Source organism: Gobius niger (assembly GCF_951799975.1).
Source record: "Gobius niger genome assembly, chromosome: 17".
Classification (NCBI taxonomy): domain Eukaryota; kingdom Metazoa; phylum Chordata; class Actinopteri; order Gobiiformes; family Gobiidae; genus Gobius; species Gobius niger.
The window spans coordinates 21837384-21853916 of NC_136868.1; the positions used below are offsets into that span (position 1 = coordinate 21837384).

The 16533-nt window shown below is 43.6% G+C and overlaps 1 protein-coding gene across 8 annotated transcripts in view; it reads left to right on the forward strand.

The window, feature by feature from the left end:
* ephb3b (eph receptor B3b) overlaps window positions 1–16533 on the forward strand; it is a 58238-nt gene that overhangs the window by 21977 nt on the left and 19728 nt on the right. For all 8 annotated transcript variants that reach the window (XM_079575514.1, XM_079575520.1, XM_079575515.1 and 5 more), the window contains exons 2-5: window positions 5013–5077; window positions 9042–9714; window positions 14276–14431; window positions 15169–15504. In XM_079575514.1, coding sequence (XP_079431640.1) covers window positions 5013–5077; window positions 9042–9714; window positions 14276–14431; window positions 15169–15504 — 1230 coding nt within the window. The remainder of the gene's footprint in view (window positions 1–5012; window positions 5078–9041; window positions 9715–14275; window positions 14432–15168; window positions 15505–16533) is intronic.

Below are 16533 nucleotides of genomic sequence, written 5' to 3' on the forward strand. Positions count from 1 at the left end.
AAAAAACCCCAACAGCGCTGAGAGAAAGTGTAGACAATGGGAAGAGAAAATGTGTGCCACAGAAATAGTATTCGGCCCGGAGGTATTTCTTGATGAGTAGAAAATAATTGAGGCCACGGCAGCCAGTGGTGACAAAATGCGCCGGGCGACGTTCATTACACCGACGCAAAAGTACAGCGTGGACAAGCGCAGCAGTCAGCGGAGGCGATGGCGAGACAAGAGAAGGGTCCAAAGGGCGGAAAAGAGCGCTCGTTTGCCGGCCGCAGACGTCATAACCCTGTTAGATGCACTTATTGTTTGACAGGCATTGTGTCCTGAGTGACAGTGAGTGGTACGGCCGGAGTGCAAGAGTGTGTGTGCATGTGTGTGTGTGTTTGCTTGGGGGTGGAGATTTTTTTTTTTTTTTTTTGGGTTGTCAATGGAAGCTTAGGAATTCCACAGAGGAATCACCTTCTTGGCCCGTTCATGTCGTGGCAACCAATTACCGTGGCTGTGTGTTATGCGTGTGCGTTGGTATACAAAAAGAAGAAGAAGAAGAAGAAGAAGGGGTTGGGGGTCTCCTATCGTGGCGCTCCGGCCCCCCCCCCCCGACGGAAGGCAAAAGGGCTGCACCAACTATTTGAATTTGAATGACATCTCTCCTCCTCTGTCCCTCTTCCCCTTTTTTGTGCCTTCGGTGACAAAAGCAGGGGCCAACAAAGATAGTCCCACAATGCAACCGGGCTAATAGCACTAATAAGTCGAGCGTGGGGTCCTCAGCTCTCTGTTGACACATTTCACCGTTTCTGTGGCTAAATAGAAGCTCAAGTGTTTGGCAACCATAGAGTTTAATGGAGTGGCTGCCCCATCGGCTGCCGTATGCTTGGCTGTTCTGACTATAGGCCAACCCTATAAAGCAAAAAGAAAAAGAAAAAAAAAAAGAGTGCAGCAGCTTATATGTTGGTGGAAAGCAGTCATTATGGGCTTTTGGAGGGGGTATTTGTCATTATTTATTCGATGTCTGGAAGCAAGAAATTCTCCTGTCACCGTGAATCATTGTGCAGGAGTTAGCGCGCTAGCATCAAAGGCTAACTCTCCGAGCAGGTCAATAAGCGGATAGGTATCCATCACAGTGACAACAAGATTTTCTCTAAAAGCTGCTCTCTTGGTCTGTGTTTTTTGGGGAGAGTTTGTCGAGACACATCTCGCTGTTCTGCCGAGGGGATCGGGCCTATCTCCTGTTGTCATCAGAGAGAGAGGCCACGCTAACTTGTAGAATCCAAATGAAACGCCTCAACTGTTTTTGGACCAACGGCCTTTAGGGTGGGAAAAGGCAAGCATTCTCCTCACTCACAAGTTATTTTCCTTTCTTTTTTTTTTAAAGTACCACTGGAACAAAGAAATATGTTAAGAGGCTTGCAACTCTGCTGTGTGCTCATGTGTGTTGGATGCGGCTATGGGCCCAAAAGCTCCAATGCCCTCCCCTGTTATTAGGCCTGCCCTGTCATTACGGGATTAGATATAGGGCTTGGTTTGCGTGTGTGTGTGCGTGTGTGTGTGTGTGTGTGTGTGTGTGTGTGTGTGTGTGTGTGTGCGTGCATGCGTGTGCGTGTGCATGCAGGCATGTATTTGCTTGCACGGTATCTCTCCACGTATTTCTTTCTTATTTTTCCGCACGCACAAATCAAATGTCACCGCCACTTCTCCCCTCCTGGCGTTTGTTATGCTAATCCCAAGTGCATGCGACCTCTTTCATAAATAACACTTTACGAAAGCAATCCGCAGGTTATTCAAACAGCGGATCGCTAATTGAATAGTGTTTGTGAGCGGCGGGGACGCTGAGAAACACTCATGTCGCACGTTGCAAGCGACATCCATCACGGCGCAGCGGGGAAGCCTCAGATATGGAAAAAATTGGCAACGGATAAAAAGGGGAATGGCGGTTGAAAAGAGGTCAGACCTGTATGGCTTCCTTAGAGGAGGAAGGTAGTGAGAGAGGGGAGCATACTGGAATGAAATGGAGGGAAAATGGAAGATTGTAGAAGCGTGTAAGGAAAGCTGGATTAAACAGCTTGGTGCATTTGTGAATCCTCATCCAATGCCTCCTCCTACATCCGTACGCTTCACTTCCACCCTGTGCTTTTAATCCAGACGCCAATTTGCATGTTCATTTGCTTGATTTACTCCATTTAGGCCATGTTCCCCTTCAACCTACAATCTTTACAGATGGGGTTATGTCTTTAGTTAAATCCAGAAGGGAAAGTTTCACATTCAATCCAAGCCAGAGCATCATTTAACTCGTTCATCCGGTTTCTGTTCTATTTAGTTTGCGTTTGTAATCCATTAACCTTTTAGAATACCATTGTTTTCTTTCCTCTTTGTCTCTCTGTGATCTATGAGCATTTATATAATTGGTAATATTGGCTTGGCACACACAGACCTGTGTGCAAACTGGATTTGATGCTAGCAACTGCACGTAGAGGTCAAAAGGACAATACAACGCCTATAGATCAGAGTCATTTGTTGAATGTTAATGGACAGAATATGTTTTCAAGTCATGTAGATAAACTCTGGGTGACAAATGCTAAATAGTACCAGTCATAAATGTAGCACTTTCTAGTGGTTTATAGAAGTGCATTTGCAGAAAACTTTGTGCACAGCAATAACACTAGCATCAGCAGCATTTTATTGTGAGAATAATTGTTTTCAGTAAATACAACAGCTCTTTATTTATTTGTACTGGCAGAGGTACATTTAGTATACAGCCTCTGCTTTAGCTTCTGCGTTTGAGTTTTGTGTTGCGCCCTTATTGCCTTGTCCATGCTGTCCACACTCACAAATAAACAAGCCTAAAGCTGCACACGGGGCGACAAAAGGGGAGCGGTCCGGGTTAGGCTCAGGTCAGCCTCTGCCTCATTGACTCAGGATCGTCGCTCCACTTTTGACGACAATGCGCGGCTTTAGCGCCAATGCATGGGCACACTTTTTCTCTCCAAGGTTAAAGACAATGGCGACGCGTCCAGAAGGGAGAGGGCTGTCTATATACTGCTGCACAAGCACAACTCTGGGCAAACTGTGGCACAGGTTGTTGCCGGTTTTTATTGTTGTTTCACTGTGCAAGGTCAGACGTAATGACAAGCCGGTCGAACATAGAGTCTAGCCATAATAATAAACAGCACGGCAGCCGAGGTGTATCATTTTCACCACTCTGGCTTATGCTTGTGTCTGGCAGTAACAGGTCCCAAATCACGCTCGCAACACGAATCAGGGGAGGTCCCGCTGCTAACGCACGCTGACACCATTTCGGAGATGAAAAGAGTAGCTGTATTTGCTCAAGTGTAAAATACAGCTTTAAAGGAAAAGAGGTGATTGCTGACGATTTAGTTGAGATTGAGAGTAGGATCCGTGTAAGAGATAGGTCCGGATTTGAAATTGGGTCTCGTTACAGCACCATGGCACTCCTTAAAAGCACTGATATTAGAAAAAAGGGTTCTCTTTTCAACAGTATGCAATTGGTAAATATAAATACCGTTTTGCAGCGACTGCTATCATTTTCTGTCTTTTATATGAAGTGCGAGGCGCAATGGAAAGAGGAGAATGGGGTTGTAAATTCATACTCACAACAGGACTTCTTTTGCCTAATGCATATCAAAGTAGCATTCTTGAGAAAGGTGTAATTTTGCTCCTAAGTGTCAAATACAGAAAAAAATAAAGATTATTATTACTGTGCACTTGAGACAAGCAGTAGAATTGTTAGCGGAAAAGGGCTCGGAGCAGAATCTGACCCTTGCTACTGCAACATGCTATTCACTTAAGCCTCGAGAGCCACTCCCAAAAGACACTTCTCATTGTGTTATTGCGCGAACAGGCTCTGTGAAGCTTCCAGACCTTTTTGCCCTGAGGCGAACAAGCCAGAGCAGCATTTAAAATCTGCTTGTGTGCAGTTGAGTTTTTTAGTCCCTTCCCCAGAAAAAGAGCACCCTAAAAGTTTTCATTTTTGCAACAGCACTGCCCCTCTCTATCATTGCACACCTGCATATCTGAATGGCCCAACTCTGGCGAACGCACACTCTATAAATCAACAATTTATAAAGGATCTTTGCGAGAATATTCAAAAGTTCCTGCATGATGTGCAAGACGCCATTCAACCCTATTTTGCCACATTTCTTGTTGCAGGAATCATCAAAATGACATGGGAGAATTGTAACAAACACTAACGCGCCGTGGCTAATCCCATTAACCCAAGTCAACCCAAGTAAATGATCAGAAGAAACGGTATAATCCTGATTTTGCTTCACGCCCACAGATAGTTTGGTCTCAGTTTCAAGCTCCACTGTTTCATCATCTTTTTACTGTCTTGTACTACAGCGCCGTGGTAGAGATAATAACGGCGGCGGCTTGCTGTGCCTAGAGCGCCAGGTAGTAAAAGACTCGAACGTTTATAGTGTTGCCTGAATTCTTTTCAAAGAAGTCCATTTTTTGTGGAAAGTACAGATAATGACAAAATGCCCCTTTTTTTCGCAGGGTAGAAAGTGTGAAAAGGGGGGCATAGGTAAACGCTATGTGTGGTTTTAAAGTTAAGCCAGTGTGTCAACCGCTGCAACGGTCAAGAGCTCCCCCTTTGTGCCAACTAACTTTTATTACCCCGTATCCGTTCAAGCCTTATGTTGGGTTGTATATCTCGCTGAGTTTTACAACCTGTGTGTGCAGCTCTCTGAGTGCGTACACATGAGGCAGTGGGAACCCTTTCCCGTCGCACGACTCGCCCTGGTTTCCTTGAAAAACGCGTCTAATTGAGACTAATTATCCAGACAAGAAGTGGTGATAAAACGTCACAATAAACCTTCTGGAATCCAAGCAGCTGCGCAACAAGAAGACATGATGAAACCGCTTGCCATAAACGCACATCAAAGCAAAGAATCTTGTTTATGACTGTTTTATGGCGTCGGAGGTTGTAAAATTATCGAAAGTTGTATTGATCGCGTCTGCTGCTTTGTTCCTAATTGTTTTGTTTCGCTTCCTTTTTGTTACAGAAACGCTCATGGACACAAAGTGGGCCACGACGGAATTAGCGTGGACGGCGCACCCAGAGACAGGGGTAAGTTTTTCGTCAATCGTCCGGATCTAAACTTGCCCTAAGTCGACACTCGTTTACTTGCTTTTTTCTACTCGACAAGCTGTGCCTTTTGAGACTTGAAAAACGATACACTCCAATCCGATTTCAAGGCCCGCCCAGTGCACAGATGTTTCTCTACCTCTAGGACACTGAAACGACATGAAAAGGTCCCCATGAACCGACTATTTAAACTCTAAAATATCTCTTTGCCTTGACCTCTTGCGTAGACAGACATCCAAATCCAGCTCACACAAAGTGCCAGTGACAGGCCAGTCTTGCGTTCCCATGTGGTTCCGACAAAAGGGCCATAGAGGAACATTAAAGAGCCTTGACCCCCTTCCTAGACAGTACTTCAAATGAGGAAGGCGCTCCTCCTCTCCGCTTTTGTGCGGGCCTTCTGACTTGGGCCTTGTTTGAAAGATGGAGCACTATATTTTTCTGCATTGTTTTTTTCTTTTTTTTTTACCTCATTGCACCCAAATAGGATTGCACCCCAGCTCTTCCAAATCACCCAACCTCTTTATTTAACCCTTGCTTTAATTCAGAGTAACTAAGCCCTAATGAAGCCAGACACACCAGAGACCAGGGGAGGGGACAATCGGAGGTGCTACACCCCCTTCGCAACATCCTTTCACGGCCTCCTAACCCTTCCCTCCTCCTATCTGTCCATCTTCCTTTGCCCTTCCATCCTGTTTAAGCCGCCATGCCATTCAACTCTGATCCCACCAGTCCCGTGAAGACAAAACCCTCCCTGCTTCTGTCAGCCAAAGTAGCAACAGATGCTCCTTTTGAAGACATATGCATACAGTGGAGCGCGCAGCACACTCCACGTTTCCCCGCTTCTCAAAGACAGCCAGTTGGTCTTGTTTATTCATTGTGGTTGAATATGCAACAGCCAGAGCTTAAGCCCCTTTTGTGCACCATTTTTTTTACAATGTGCTCAGACAGAAGTAGTAAATTCAGTGGCAATGTGTCACAACAGTGCAAACGCCACACGGTGTCAGTCCAAAGCCTGGATAAATGCAGGGATACACCAAAAGGAGACTTGTCTTTGACGAATCAATATTGTCAGTCTTCTTCTATATATGCTACACTACTAGACACTATAGGCAAAACTCATTTTTTTCAGTTTTCAGGTTTTGGGCCAAATTGGTCTCTGAACATATAAGCTTTCACCCGGAAACAGATAATATGCCTAAATTTCACAATAACATGTTTAAATATTGCGCTGATTCAATGTTCCCCCATAGACTTATATGGGACAATGCAATTTCAAGGGCCTTTTTCTCAAAACACATTTTTCTGTCATTGTGGCAACACTACTTCCACGTCAGTAGGACCTAAAGACTTCAAATTTTCCAGCCTTGGACTGAACAATATTTGGAAGATTTTTTCAGAGGGATTTTTTATTATTTAATCCCTAAGCCCCATTTATTGAGTTTTGAATGTCAAAAAATAAGGCGAAAATTACATTTTTTACCAATTTTTCCACTAAAAAACAGCTTATTTTAAAACTAAACAAGATATACAAAATCTCCTCTGAAAAAGTCTTGGCAACTCATTTATCAATAAAATGAAACCATAAATCTGAATGTAGCTCTATCCGTTATTCAGATTTCGTCGCCGAAAAGATGGGAAATTTGGAGCATTTTTAGGCATAAAACACCTTGTTCTTATATGAAGAGATAAAATGACAGAAAACTTGCAATGTATTTTTTTCTCACATTTATGCCAGTGATCTACAGCAAAAGTTTCAAATTGATATCTGTAAATATACATTTTTTCCCTATTCACCTGCAGTGTCTCGCCTTAAATTTGCTTAAAAATCTTACATGACTAGGAACGCTAGAAGCAATAATTCTAAATTTGAAACAGCTGAACAAAAATACACTTTACACGTTTGATTAAAGGGATATTTTAGTCATCCAGAGTGTTGTTGATTTCCGGAGATAAATATGTTTTTTAATTCATGCAGTCCAGGTTAGTGGTGCTAGGCTAGTGCCAGGCTAGCGCATGTCTATGGTAACTAGTAGCCTGCATTAAAAACCTCTTCGGAATCATCAGGTAGTCCTCCAAACGTCGCCATATCTGATTTGTAGAAAGCTCCTTTGTGAATTCCGTGTGTAGTAATGTCGGCCGCAGGTAAACAAACTACTGTGTAGCTTACAACCAGGAAGCTGATGCTGCTCAAACATAAGTTATTTGAAATGCAAATTGGTTATACTGTAAAAATGATTCAGTCAACACAGACATTTAAATGGGTAGTCTGGTGTCGTAAGTGATTTGCCTCAGGTGCACTGTGCTTGGGTCAGACTGTTTTTAATGCAGGCTACTAGTTACCATAGACATGCACTAGCCCAGCACTACTAAACTCTTCAAATATAAGGACTGCATGAATTAAAAAAAGAAAGAAAAATCTCGAGAAATCCACAGCACTCTGGATAACTAGGAAACGAGGTCCTTTGTTGTTGAAGAATCCACATTACAGGGAATGGCATTATTCAAGGATTGTTGCTAATTTGTATTAATAATCATAATCTAGGTGAGAGAATGTACCGGATTATCCCATTTGAAGACAATTAAGGAGAAAACACTGATTGGCAACATTTAGAAAACTGCAAATCGTGCATAATGATTTTAGCTGCAAAGAAATCAATGACTAGAAACTTGACCTTTCTCAGATGACCTGTTTAATTCATTGAGGGTGTATAAGCAGACAGTTGCTTGAGTAGCTCTTGCTAGAGTTCACCATCAACAACACATCGACAACAGACAACCCACGCTATACGCTCTGCATATATTCATAGCCATATTGCTCTTTTGCAGTAGGTGATTTATGACTGCAAACTAAATAGCCATTGACACTCCATGCTTTTAGCTATCGCATTGACCCGGCTGGTGATTATCGATTCCCCGTGGTTGCTTCTTCCTCCTTCCCTCAGCCTCTTGTCGGGGCCAGCCCTGCCTCTCCCTCTCTCCCTTGTGGCCTCCAGGGTCTTGGATGAATGGCCTTGTCTCAGCCACATCCATATCGCCGGCCTAATTAAGATGCCCACGGCTCGGAGCAAAACAACTAACTGTGTTTTTCTGTGTAGCAAAAATGTCCTGTAAGACAAAGTTTTATCCCCAAGTGGACAACTGCAGACATTTTACACAGCTGAATTGGAATAACTGTTAAGACCTGTGCGTTATTTTGTTATCAAGGATAGGTAGACCTCTGAAGCTCAAGGAAATCATTGTGTCAGGAAAGGCCTCCGGTAAAGAAAGGAACATGAAGAAGCATCTCAAATTAAAGGAATATGCGAGGTGCATTAATGCAATAATGCTTGCTGAACCTTTTTCAATTTTCATTGTTTACACCCATCTAACCAAGCTAGCAATCATTTTTGGTAAATACACCCAATTTTATCTTTGTCATTCATCCCCTGGGTTTTGTAGTTGCGCTAAAAGAAGCAAAACCAAAGAGAAACATGAAACATGAAGGTTAACCGGATCCTTTCCTTCTTTCATTAAAATATGCTGTGATCATTGCTCTGCAGCTCATGCGTAATTGCTTGTGAAGCAGTGAATCTGCTAATTCCACGCAGATACGGCAAACATGTTATGGTGACAGTTTGCTGTAATTGTGATGAATTCCTTGGCCTCACTCCCAATTTTTCACCACAATCATGCAAGATGAAAGGCGTAGAATGGCACAAGAGAGGGAACAAATCTGATATTACTTACAAGGAGAAAGAAGAAGGACATTCTTTCACTGTTGTTGCCCCCAGGTCACAACCTCTGTCATGTTACTTAACATTCTTGCATTATGTAATGTGCATACAATTTGAGCACAAGATGTACCACAGATAAACACAAGCATTGCAGACTTAGACATGTATTGGGTTGGAAATGTTTTCTTTTGCGTGTCAGAATAGGTTACTGATTGTGGTTACTCTCTTCGCAGTGGGAAGAGGTCAGCGGCTACGATGATGCCATGAACCCCATCCGGACATACCAAGTGTGTAATGTACGTGAGCTCAACCAGAATAACTGGCTGCGGAGTGACTTCATCCCTCGGAAGGATGTGCTGCGCGTGTATGTGGAGATGAAGTTCACTGTGCGTGACTGTAACAGCATTCCCAACATCCCCGGCTCCTGCAAAGAGACCTTCAACCTCTTCTATTATGAATCCGACTCAGACTCTGCCACAGCCACCAGCCCCTTCTGGATGGAAAACCCTTATGTCAAAGTGGACACCATTGCACCGGATGAGAGCTTTACAATGCTTGAATCTGGCCGCGTGAACACGAAAGTCCGAAGTTTTGGACCGTTATCTAAAGCTGGCTTCTACTTGGCCTTCCAGGACCTTGGTGCTTGCATGTCCTTGATCTCGGTCAGGGTGTTTTATAAGAAGTGCTCCACCACCATTGCCAACTTTGCCGTTTTCCCGGAGACGGCGACGGGAGCCGAGGCCACCTCTTTGGTGATTGCTCCTGGTACGTGTGTTCCAAATGCCTTGGAGGTCTCCGTACCACTCAAGCTGTACTGCAACGGGGATGGAGAATGGATGGTCCCAGTGGGGGCATGCACCTGTTCAGCTGGGTTTGAACCTGCCATGAAGGAGACCCAGTGTCAAGGTAAGTTTTAGCAGACACACTATTACCATTTTTGTTTAGGCTTTAGCCCAGTCAATAATCTGTCATTTTACAGCTGAAAAACGGCATTTACGTTTCATGTACACTTGTGCTTGACAGCAGAGAATAACAATGAGTTGTGAAGTCACTGTGGAGGACACTTGATCCCTGGGCTGTAACTGAACCCTTGCAAACTGCATGGCTAACTTGTAGGCGTAACTGTATTATTTTGTCCATCTCCTCCATCGCTTGAAACCTCAGCTTACACATTGTCACAAGCCACAGAGTCCCCCCCCCCCCCCCCCGTTTTCTTTGACACACAAAACCAGTAACAACGTGGTGAAATACCCGGTGACCTGGCAGCATTCCTATCTTCCCACTTCTGAACCTGTTGTGTGCCTGGCAGCTAGTCCAGCTAAATAAATGGAAAGGGCAATACGGGCAGGTTTGTGTTTATGAGAGCCACCGCTGGGAGGGTCCGTGACGGCTTCAGGTTAGATGGGAAAACATGACGGGTTCACGGAGGTTGAGAGCAAGGTGAATTTAAACAGCGAGGTCTCGGCTTAAATGGTTTGCGGTGACAGCGAGGGGGGAGAGGGTGAGTGTGTGGGGTCAGGGGGGCGTAAAATTAGGCGCTGGGTGCAGATGGAACGAAGACAGGCGAGAGAAAAGGGGAAGGGGGGGATTATTGATCGCCCGGATGGATTGCACTGTCGGCAGGGTACATGATATTAGAAAAACAAGCAAGATGCGATGAGAAAAAAATTGCGATATTTTCAACGCGCTTTTCGAAACAGTGAGATCAATTAAATTAATTGAAAAAAAGTCTGAAGATGCTACATGTCTAGCTGGGGGGAAATCAAAAGACTGATGAGGCCCAACAGGGATTAGATGAAAGAATCAAGGCTGAGATGAGGAAAATAAATTCCTTTTGCGTGAGAAAATTGCTTGAAAGAAATCTGGTCGACTTGTGATGATAAGTCTAATGGCAGGTGGAACCGTGGCCGGTCAGGATGTGTGTTTTAGTGAAAGAGTGTAGGACCACGGCGTACACGATTGAAAAGTCATTTGTTTGGCCAGTGACAGCTCAAGGTGAAAGCCCTGATGACCGTCGCCAGATAAAACGCACTCTAATCAAGGCTCGACTGGAACCTCTTGAGATAAATATACTTGGTTCTTCTAAAACAAACTAGGGCTTTTTTAATCTCTGAGAAGACATTTTGTAATATCCTAAAATATACTATAGGTGGTAGGAAAGGTTCATTCAATGCTAAACATATTCTGCAAACATCTTTGTCATGGATCACATCAGACTTGTTTTGGTACTGTATTACGATGTTCTCCAAACAAACAACTATCTCCATGGAGACTTCCTGTGTATAAAACCTGCTAGCCCTGTGTCTAAAAACCTCTTCTGATATGCTTCTTGCATTACTTATTCAATATGCAATTCAGATTCCAGTCCTTCAGAACTCTAGACATGTCTAAAATGCGCACCGTTAAACCTCGATTTAAAACGCAAATCACAAATCCATTCGCAATTAAAATGATTGACAGGAAAATCACAATTAGTTGTCTTTCCTAGTTTATCCAGCCATTATTACAGCAATCAAAGGATGTTCAATAGGTCAGTGGTAAATGCCGTCATCATTAAAGAATCACCTAAAACAAGTTATTTGTACCGCCCACCGCGTGTAATTGACCCTACATGAGCATAAATAACACAGTCATGCCTAAGATTTTTATACTTTACCGCCCTTGTTTTTGCATATTGCAGCCTCCCCTCTTCGCGTTGCCTCCACCATCCGCTCCCTTATGTCTCAAGGCTGTTGCTCTCATTAATACGCCACCACAGTTACTGTAAGGATGGCTGCATTAATATTAATTGACGAGCCTGTTATCCCCCCACCACCACCGCCACCATTCTTCCTCTTATACCCGTTACCGCGGCACATTTTCGCCCCAATGTTCTCGACTTTCCTCCCTGCTCCACACTTTTCCAATTTCAGCATACATTCTAATCAGTTCCTTAAGCTCTATGTTCTGCATGAGAGGAGAAGACACGGAGGAGCGGGGGGAGGGAGCGGCGGGTCGGGGCAGGATTAGCATTTTGCGTGCCCCCACCTTTTCCACCTCTTCCTGCCTTAACTTTAGACTCTTGTTTTCTTTTTTTTTACGCTCCCCTCAAAAGGCAGTGGTTCCTCTATGGGGGTTCCTGAAAGCAGTAGAATGACCCTGTAACCACCAATAACGTAATGGCCCTTAATGTTACGCCTGCAAGTAACATAAGGAGAAAACTGAAAACACGCTACCTTAATAAACAAAGAGGATACCAAGTTAATGAGAAAAATAGACTAGGTCCATATTATAAAAACATACCTGGAGTGATGTTTTGTTTGTTTTCCATCTCAAAAGCATTGTGTTTGTTATGGCATTTGTCTTACTACATTAATTATATTACTGGGGTAATACAAGTGTTAATGATTGGGGGGTCTTTCATCTCCCCCTGGTGTCTCTGGCCAGGAAACCACAATTGCAACTTTCTCTGCCACCGAGGTGGAGGCACAATACATACTAAAAGAATCACGAAGAAGAAGCTAACCTAACAGGCAAAGCTAACTGCGGGCTAGCGCCACTTAAACAGTATTTACAGCCAAGTTTGAGTGAAAAAAATATCTCCATTGTGTAATTGCATGTACAATATCCCTCTCTCCCTTTGTCTTTTCTGTCAGCGTAGTATTTACTCTCACAGACAATTAATGAGTAAAAAAAAAAAAAACGCAACATGTTCCGACACCTGCAGTGCCGCCCATGGCCTGTAGGGGCATGAGTTACTTAGTACTGCTCTTAAAATAGATTACAGTGTATGGATACAGATGGCAACAAGTCATACAAGAAAGCGGGAAGAAAACCTCTCATGGAAATCACAATTTTTCACTCCTTTTAGCCGGTTTCTGGCGGACTATAAACATATTTATCGCACACAAAGAAAGTCAAGCCAAAATCGGGTCCATGTGGATTAATTTTCACAGGGAATTGTTCAGTAGAAGCGAGAAACGTCACCCGTTGCTAACGCTAACATGTGTCGCATGCAGCTATTGTAGCTTCCTGGTTAGCATTGTCCGTTTTTTTTAACCTTTGAACTTCTTCGCTCCTTTCTCATGTCCGTGTGTCTTAATGTAGTTGAAACATGTATTTATAATTAAACATTTATTTAAGTAATGGTGGAGTAATGGGAGAAAGTTTACTTTTTTCCCCTCTTCTTTGTCATCCTCCTCTGCCTGCTTCGAACGTGACCATATATGGGCAATTCCAAAGATGCCGTCTGTATCTATGTAGCTGGCCCAATGTGATTTATAAGCAAGTCCCTGAAATAAACAGCTACTATATGGCCCAACAGTTTATTCAATGTCTTCCACTAAGGCCAAACGTCCAAAAACAGAGCTCGCCGTTTACCCCGGTGACACGAACTCAAATGAACCCATACGTCTCTGTGGCAGAGAAGGGGGCGATTCTCCCACCTGTTAAAGGCCGAAGGATATCTTATCTGTCTATAAAGCCGCCCTTCCTGTTAGCCAGTGGTGTGGATGGGTCTGATTAATGGTGCCCGAGCAAACACTCTCCGCGCTAATGTACACGTTGCTGTCAGCCACCGCGCTAGTGCTAATATTGAACTTAGAAAAAAAAGGAGAAAACAGCAGAAGCCAGAAGCCGTCTGCTGTGGATGTGACCTCCAACCCGTTTTAACCAGAGAGAATATATATCACTCACAAGGACAAACACGGCTAAATGTGCCAGTAGGTCAACAAATCAGGAGTGGCTTGGATAGAGTTTTCCTTTCACACTTTGGACAGAATCTGTTACCTTAAAAAGGGAGGAAAAATAACATAGGGGAGAAAAAAGGTTAGAGACCCCATGGTTTTGACCTAGTAGTACCGCAACTTCTCACAATAATTGTGTGTTGCATGCAAGCAAAAAAAATAATCTTAGTAAATAGCAGAAATGTGGAAAAATACGTTTAAATGGTGTAGTTTATAAATATGCATAGATCATTAGTCTTTATGTGTCTGATTTGGCAGCTGTATATTTATTTATATGTATTTCCTTAAAGCAGAATCCAGATGAAAGCCTCATGCCAGCCTTGTGGCTCTGAAGGTTGTGCTGATGATGTGGGCTGACAGTCGTTTCACATGAGCATTGGTTTATGCAAACAGCGACAGGCTGCTTTAAAGCCCCTTTACTTCTGCACACAGCGCTCAGGCCATTAGTGCGAAGCAGAGAGTGCACAGGGAGCATGTGGAGATGGAAAAAACACATCATTTGCATGTGCACACATCCCCAGCTTGTGCGCTAAAGTTTTCAGACTAAAATTGGCCGAACGGTGTATATAGTCATGTGTAAAGGTTGTGGACAAAGGAAGAATTCATTTCCAGGTGTTAAACGGAGAAACTGAGAGCGTCCATTGTGAAAATCTCATGCCAGTCTGTGCCCATATCATCTGGTTCAGAGACACATTGAAAGCTCACACTATTGCTTTTTTTTCCCCCTCCATCTCATTCTCTAGCCTGCAGTCCTGGAACCTTCAAATCCAAACAGGGGGATGGCTTCTGCCTTCCGTGTCCTGCCAACAGCCGTGCCACCTCAGGAGCAGCCAGCATATGCTCCTGTCGGAACGGCTACTACCGCTCAGACGCCGACCCGCCCGAATCTCCCTGCACCAGTAAGAATTCATTTACATGCACTTCTCCTTCTTCTTTCGAAATGATGCCCTCTAACAACTCAAGCCCGAGTCAACATTGACTGCCATAAAAAATTAACTCCTACAGTAAACCATGTCCTGCCAGACTTCCCTCTTTGAGTTGTAGCCGCCGTAGCCTTTTATCAGCCTTCAGGGGTTTGTTCTCACCGTGCTGTGGAGATAGCAAACAAATCTGCTAGCTTTCCCAGCGGTATCCTTTCAGCCTTATCAACCTACACCCCTTTCCCCAACTGCCTTCTACCAGAATGCCTATCTCTTTCGTAATTCAAATATCTTCGTTTTTTCTGCAACTTTTCATTTTTTCAAAGACATTTAGTGTATAGGCAGAAATACTATTGAATATTCGAAAGGATTTTTTGTGTGTCTGTAGCAGGTTATCCGGAGATAAGGCCGTTTTAATTGGATAAAACTTAGCCTAGCTCCGCCAGTAGTTTGTCACTCTGTGCCCGAGAACTTCCTGCATACAATGGCATTCAAATTCTAACTCATGCTCTCATCTGAAAAGCTGAAAAGTGAACGCATAAAAGATGCATTAGCGCGTCAGTGTGCGATATTTCTTGTATTATGTTGACAGCCGTAGACACTGAATGCCTAGATAATTACATGTAAACTGGCACATCCCTCTATTATCGCCGAAGCATAGTTATTTACATTTATCGTACAAGGCCATTTTACATTCAATCTCGTTCCAATTACAGCCGTTCCGTCCCAGCCGCGCAGTGTCATCTCCAGCGTCAACGAAACCTCTCTGGTGCTGGAATGGAGCGACCCGCGCGATTTGGGCGGCCGCGACGACATTTTCTACAATCTCATCTGCAAGAAGTGCCTGCCCGAGCGGGGGATGTGCACCCGCTGTGACGACAACGTGGACATCTCGCCTCGCCACCTCGGGCTCACCCAGCGCCGCGTGACCGTCCGCAATCTCCAAGCCCACACCCAGTACAGCTTCGAGATCCAGGCGGTGAACGGCGTCTCCAACAAGAGTCCCTACACGCCGCAGTTCTCCACCGTCAACATCACGACCAATCAGGCTGGTAAGGTTCCCTGGCGGCGAAACGGGAGCGCGAGATTATCAAGGACAATGCGATCAAAAGTATGTAGGTCTTAAAGAAAAGCGGTGGCCATTGTTTTGGTCTGTGTGGGTTGAGAGTGTTTCATGTTTCTCTTTGAATATGGATAGAGAAAATTCTTCTGAATGAGCTTCGAAAAACTCTTTTTTTTCACACGCCTACACTGCACTGCGGTACCAACACAATACTGAAAATACCAATAGTTAGCTTCAAATACAGGAAGCTTCCAAGAGCTGCCCACTAACCGCAACCCACCGCTACCAACTATTGCAACGAGGCCAATTATTGGAAAATGCAATTCAAGTCTTTATGTGTTTGCCAAACTTAAACACATTAATCATCGCTCAAGGCATTTTCAGACCTCTAATACTCCAATTCTCCAATTCTTCAAATGACCCGAATGAACTGATGTTCCAAAACCATAAACAATATGATATATATATGATATATGTGTGATATAATGAAGTAGAAAGGCACATAATACTCAACAGAAAGGTACACTGCAAAAAGTATTTAACCAGATCAGTATAAACATCTCAATTTGAGCATAATAATCCAAATTTTAGTTGTTTTGACTAGTTAACAAGTTCTTGGGCATTTGTCCTGGATTATTTCACTTGTTCTGAGATGTTTCTGACTCGTTTCGATACATTTCATCCTTATTTCAGGTCATTTTCTTTGCCAATGGGGTAAGAAAATTGGTCTTATCTCATTGGCAATTTTACTTTCTTATTTCAAGCGAGATTTACCCTAAAACTGGTCTGAAATGTCCTCAAACAAGCAAAGTAAACTCGTTCCGATCAGGAAAAGTGTCTAAATGAGTGAAAACCGCTCAAAACAAGATACATTTCCTCAATTCAAGTCATTTAAGCCAATGCTTGAGATTTACTTTTTGTAGTGTAAGATGCAGTTTGGAGGTTTGTTTGCAGTAAAAGTCAACTGTGTAGTGTAAAAAAAGTACATTAGGAAAAGGGTGTTATCTGTATGAGTCCA